Raw genomic sequence first — 6,510 nt, forward strand, 5'->3', positions numbered from 1 at the left:
TCTCTCTCTCTCACACACACACACACACACACACACACAGACTCACCTCAATTTTGTCTGTAAGTTTATTCATTTTCCACCTCAGTTTTCACCCTCCTCAGCATGAACGGTTTCAAAATGAACACTGTAGTGGCCATGTATTGCATCCCAAACCACCAACACAGTGTCCCCCAGTCTGGCAGGAATTAAAGGTGATGGTACCATGAGACAGGAGTGGGCTGGCCTGGTGTGGCTGCAGAGAGAGAGAGAGAGAGAGGGGATGTCATGAGAGTGACTGGTGGAGGTCTTCAAGTGGCACAGGGGACATGACAAGGGGGTCTGGTGGGGGTCTTCAAGTGGCACAGGGGACATGACAAGGGTGACTAAGAGGGGGTCTGGTGGGGGTCTTCAAGTGGCACAGGGGACATGACAAGGGTGACTAAGAGGGGGTCTGGTGGGGGTCTTCAAGTGGCACAGGGGACATGACAAGGGTGACTATATACATACATAAATACCTTAAAATTATTGCTATCATTATTATTACTATGCTAACACCAGCCTCAGTTTTTCTTCAGTTCCCCCAAAGACGTGACAGAGTGAGGATGTGGCTTCTGTATCAAGTAATATGGACACACAGACTATTCTCAGCATTGTATCTAACAGGAGAAACACTTTGCTGCATTACTGACAGGAGAAACACTCTTTTAAAAGGCTGTAGTTGAAGTGATGCAGGTTTTCAAGGGTGTTTTTACAGTTGCAGTGACAGATTAACAACATTTCTGCATTACTGACAGGAGAAACACTCTTTTAAAAGGCTGTAGTTGAAGTGATGCAGGTTTTCAAGGGTGTTTTTACAGTTGCAGTGACAGATTAACAACATTTCTGCATTACTGACAGGAGAAACACTCTTTTAAAAGGCTGTAATTGAAGTGACACAGGTTTTCAAGTGTTTTTACAGTTGCAGTGACAGATTAACAACATTTCTGCATTACTGACAGGAGAAACACTCTTTTAAAAGGCTGTAGTTGAAGTCACGCAGGTTTTCAAGGGTGTTTTTACAGTTGCAGTGATAGATTAACAACATTTCTGCATTACTGACAGGAGAAACACTCTTTTAAAAGGCTGTAGTTGAAGTGACGCGGGTTTTCAAGGGTGTTTTTACAGTTGCAGTGACAGATTAACAACATTTCTGCATTACTGACAGGAGAAACACTCTTTTAAAAGGCTGTAGTTGAAGTGATGCGGGTTTTCAAGGGTGTTTTTACAGTTGCAGTGATAGATTAACAACATTTCTGCATTACTGACAGGAGAAACACTCTTTTAAAAGGCTGTAGTTGAAGTCACGCAGGTTTTCAAGGGTGTTTTTACAGTTGCAGTGATAGATTAACAACATTTCTGCATTACTGACAGGAGAAACACTCTTTTAAAAGGCTGTAGTTGAAGTGACACAGGTTTTCAAGTGTTTTTACAGTTGCAGTGACAGATTAACAACATTTCTGCATTGCTGACAGGAGAAACACTCTTTTAAAAGGCTGTAGTTGAAGTGACGCAGGTTTTCAAGGGTGTTTTTACAGTTGCAGTGACAGATTAACAACATTTCTGCATTACTGACAGGAGAAACACTCTTTTAAAAGGCTCTAATTGAAGTGATGTGGGTTTTCAAGGGTGTTTTTACAGTTGCAGTGACAGATTAACAACATTTCTGCATTACTGACAGGAGAAACACTCTTTTAAAAGGCTGTAGTTGAAGTGACGCGGGTTTTCAAGGGTGTTTTTACAGTTGCAGTGACAGATTAACAACATTTCTGCATTACTGACAGGAGAAACACTCTTTTAAAAGGCTGTAGTTGAAGTGATGTGGGTTTTCAAGGGTGTTTTTAGTTGCAGTGATAGATTAACAACATTTCTGCATTACTGACAGGAGAAACACACTTTTGAAAGGCTCTAATTGAAGTGATGCAGGTTTTCAAGTGTTTTTACAGTTGCAGTGACAGATTAACAACATTTCTGCATTACTGACAGGAGAAACACTCTTTTAAAAGGCTGTAATTGAAGTGACACAGGTTTTCAAGTGTTTTTACAGTTGCAGTGACAGATTAACAACATTTCTGCATTACTGACAGGAGAAACACTCTTTTAAAAGGCTGTAGTTGAAGTGATGCGGGTTTTCAAGGGTGTTTTTACAGTTGCGGTGACAGATTAACAACATTTCTGCATTACTGACAGGAGAAACACTCTTTTAAAAGGCTGTAGTTGAAGTGACACAGGTTTTCAAGGGTGTTTTTACAGTTGCAGTGACAGATTAACAACATTTCTGCATTACTGACAGGAGAAACACACTTTTGAAAGGCTGTAGTTGAAGTGATGTGGGTTTTCAAGGGTGTTTTTACAGTTGCAGTGACAGATTAACAACATTTCTGCATTACTGACAGGAGAAACACTCTTTTAAAAGGCTCTAGTTTAAGCGACACAGGTGTTCAAGGGTGTTCATTTCTGCATTAATGACAGGAGAAACACTCTTTTAAAAGGCTCTACTTAAAGTGATGTGGGTTTTCAAGGGTGTTTTTATGGTTCTAGCAACAGATTAACAACATTTCTGCGACAGATTAACAACATTTCTGCATTACTGACAGGAGAAACACTCTTTTAAAATGCAGGTTTTCAAGGGTGTTTTTACGGCTCCAGTGACAGATTAACAACATTTGTGTAGGAGAAACACTCTTGAGAACCCAGCTACCCGTGTGTTTTGCAAGGCCATCCCTGTGGCCTTGCAAAACAGTGACATTGACAAAACACAGTGATTCAGAAGAGAGACACTGGTAAACCTAACCTAACGTACCAAATTCTCTCTTGTGTCTTCATTAACAGTCGTTGAGGCTGTGGAGGCCGTCATGTCGGTGGCAGCAGCAGTAGCAGTGGTGGCGGTGGTGGTGGCGGTGGTGCTCTGCTGCGTCACAAGTGAAAACCGTTTTGCTCTTGCCAGTTCAATTTCCAAATTTCTGACTTGTTTCTGCAGTGAGGTGATCTCATTCTGAGAGAGAGAGAGAGAGAGAGAGAGAGAGAGAGAGAGAGAGAGAGAGAGAGAGAGAGAGAGAGAGAGAGAGAGGGAGAGGACAATGTGAGTGTGTCTGTTGACAGTGAACAGCACTTGGTGAAACACACTCAAAACACATTCAAAACACACCCAAACACACCAAACACACTCAAAACACACTCAAAACACACCCAAAACACACCCAAAACACTCAAAACACACCCAAAACACTCAAAGCACACTCAAACACACTCAAACACACTCTTACCTTCAATTCAACATTTTCTTGCAATATCTGTCCACCAACATTTCTCCCTTCCTCCTCCTCTCTTCCTCCTCCTCCTCCTCCTCCTCCTCCTCCTCCTCCTCCTCCTCTTCTTCTGTCACATTCATCTGTTAGAAGCTGAATCCTAATCTTTAAATCTTCAATAACCCTTTCCTTGTCCTGTGCCAAAGCTTTCACCGCTTCTGCAAACTCCATCTATTACCCAAAAAAAGAAAAAAAATAGTATTAACATAAAAATCCAGTTTAAGGAATTGTAAAGGTCACAAGGTCAGTACAAAGCAAGACAGAGGTCAGGAAGGTCAAGAAACAAGAGATTAAGTTTGAAATGGTTCGGTTTGATACACAGACACGAAGAAAAGATGTTATTGATATTATTGAAGAGTATAGCAATATCACTATTCAAGATATATATATATTTTTTTAAAGATTTATTAAAGTTCATTATTTCATTATTGTTGATATGTGAATGACTGCTATTAATTAAGGAAATAATGATGGAATTAATTAGTGTTGTCAGGGTTCTCTCTGGGTGTGTGTGGCAGTGTTTGGGTGTGTGTGGCAGTGTTTGGGTGTGTGTGGCAGTGTCTGGGTGTGTGTGGCAGTGTCTGGGTGTGTGTGGCAGTGTTTGGGTGTGTGTGGCAGTGTTTGAATGTGTGTGGCAGTGTCTAGGTGTGTGTGGCAGTGTTTGGGTGTGTGTGGCAGTGTTTGGGTGTGTGTGGCAGTGTTTGAATGTGTGTGGCAGTGTCTAGGTGTGTGTGGCAGTGTCTGGGTGTGTGTGGCAGTGTTTGGGTGTGTGTGGCAGTGTGTGGGTGTGTGTGGCAGTGTCTGGGTGTGTGTGGCAGTGTTTGAATGTGTGTGGCAGTGTCTAGGTGTGTGTGGCAGTGTCTGGGTGTGTGTGGCAGTGTTTGGGTGTGTGTGGCAGTGTCTGGGTGTGTGTGGCAGTGTCTGGGTGTGTGTGGCAGTGTCTGGGTGTGTGTGGCAGTGTCTGTATTGACTTGATTGAAGGTTCCTGTGGTTTACTCACATCACACTAATTCAAATCAAGTGTTGGTGGTGCAGGTGTGAGCAATAGCCAGGTAGAGAAGGAACACAGTTTTTGGGCATTTTCAGATGTGTAAGTGTGTAATGTGTTATGTTTTCAGGTGTGTAAATGTGTTTTTCATGTGTAGATAGCTTGGGTTTGTATTTCTGTGTATTGTGTTGTTTTGTGTTGAATTTGTTGTTGTCGTGTTTTGTTCGTGTTTTTCTTCATTCCTCTGTGTGTTTCTTTCCCCCGTCTCCTGCCTGTCCTTCACAACAAACATCATTCTTTTCTTGCACCAATTACCATCCAATCAATGTTTTTAATCCTTACATTCTCTCTCTCCCTCTCTCTGTCCGTCTTACCTGTTTTTCGTCATCTAGTTTCCTCCTTTCTTCCTCTCTTATACTTGCAATTCTCTCTTCAATCTCTATCTCTCTCTCTTTCATCAGTTCCTCTCTCAGTCTGTCCAGGCCCTGAGGAAATTAAAGAGAGGCATTAGAGTAAGATAGAATATTTGCAGTGTGAATTGTCGGTGTCCTCTCTTTCTCTCTTTCTCTCTTTGTCTCTCTCTCACCTCCCATCTGTTGAGAGACGAGGGTGGGGAGGAGGGCGGGTGCTCCTCGCTGGGACTTGAAGAGAAAGGCATGCTAGTGGGGGAGGTGCTGGTGGTGGCTGTCGTCGTTGTCATCATTCTAAATCTAGACCTTATGCTTTCAACTTCCAGCCTGTGCCTCTTTCTCTCCTCCTCCAGTTCCCTTCGGCCTTCCTCCACCTGAAGTAGTAGTAGTAGTAGTTGTAGTAGTAGTAGTAGTAGTAGTAGTTAGTGTTTTGGTACAGGGGACATGACAAGGGTGACTAAGAGGGGGTCTGGTGGGGGTCTTCAAGTGGCACAGGGGACATGACAAGGGTGACTAAGAGGGGGTCTGGTGGGGGTCTTCAAGTGGCACAGGGGACATGACAAGGGTGACTAAGAGGGGGTCTGGTGGGGGTCTTCAAGTGGCACAGGGGACATGACAAGGGTGACTAAGAGGGGGTCTGGTGGGGGTCTTCAAGTGGCACAGGGGACATGACAAGGGTGACATTAGCAGAATCATCAACAGCACTAAGGGGAGGACAAGAAGTGATGTGTTCAAGGTTGATAAAGTTAATATTTATGAGAGATGGGAATGAAATGGCTTTAAATAAGGTGATGTGTGAACTAAGTAACAAGGATGTGAGTGTTGAGTCGTCAGGGAGCTCTGAAGGATGACTGGACAGGTGTATGGATGGGAATGACAGGTGGAAGCAGGTGGAAGCAGGTGGAAGCAGGCAGGTGTGTTATGTACAGGGCCTGCGACATGTAGACCTCCTGGCTTGTTGCACTGCCCTCGTGTTGCTGTGGCAGTGCTGGGAGTGGACACTTGGCTGTCACACAACTGCAAAGGGTGATGCACACACAAACAAACAAAACTTGAATAATTCCCGACTCAAAATTTTCCCGACTCAAAAGTTTTTCCCGACTCAAAAGTTTTCCTGACTCAAAAACTTTTCCTTACCACAAGAGCAAGTTTCCTCTGCACTTCCTCTTCCTTCTCCTTCTCCCAGTGCCTCCTCTCATTCTCCAGAAATTCTTGTCTTTCTCTCTTCTTTTCTTCTTCTTTCCTATGCAAATCTTTCTTCCACTCAGCTCTGATCTTGTTCCCTTCTTCTTCCACTGCTTCCTCCTTCTCCTGCCTCAACCTACGAGAGAGAGAGAGAGAGAGACAGAGAGAGAGAGAATAAAAAAAATGACAAAACAGAATTATATTGTACCATAAAATTCACACACACACACACACACACACACACACACACACACACACACACACACACACACACACACACACACACACACCTTTCCAGCAGCTCTGCCTTCAAAATTTCCAGTGCATTTCTTTCCCTCTCTACAAAACTCGTTTCCAAAATCTTTACAATTCTTTCTTTTTCTTGTTGAAGTTGCTCCCTTACTTTCTCCTCCACTCTTCCCTCCAGGCCGGCCACCAGCGTCTGTGGGAGGAGGAGGAGGAGGAGGAGGAGGAGGAGGAGGAGGAGGAGGAGGAGGAGGAGGAGGAGGAGGAGGAGGAGGAGGAGGAGGAGGAGTAGTGGACAAAATTTAAATAAATAACAACAACAACAATAGCAATGAAAACAAGAGAGAGAGAGAGAGAG

At 43.5% G+C, this 6,510-nt stretch overlaps 1 protein-coding gene across 1 annotated transcript in view; it reads right to left on the bottom strand.

Moving 5' to 3' along the window:
* Window positions 1–4,955: 4,955 nt before the first annotated feature.
* Window positions 4,956–6,510, bottom strand: part of LOC135096650 (cilia- and flagella-associated protein 251-like) — an 11,526-nt gene continuing 9,971 nt past the window's right edge. Inside the window, exons 13-14 of the mRNA XM_063998340.1 lie at window positions 5,859–6,042; window positions 4,956–5,095 (exon numbers count right to left, since the gene is read on the bottom strand). Of these exons, the coding sequence (XP_063854410.1) occupies window positions 5,986–6,042 (57 nt within the window). The 3' untranslated portion in view covers window positions 4,956–5,095; window positions 5,859–5,985. The remainder of the gene's footprint in view (window positions 5,096–5,858; window positions 6,043–6,510) is intronic.

Source organism: Scylla paramamosain, unplaced genomic scaffold (genome assembly GCF_035594125.1).
Source record: "Scylla paramamosain isolate STU-SP2022 unplaced genomic scaffold, ASM3559412v1 Contig5, whole genome shotgun sequence".
Taxonomy (NCBI): Eukaryota; Metazoa; Arthropoda; class Malacostraca; order Decapoda; family Portunidae; genus Scylla; species Scylla paramamosain.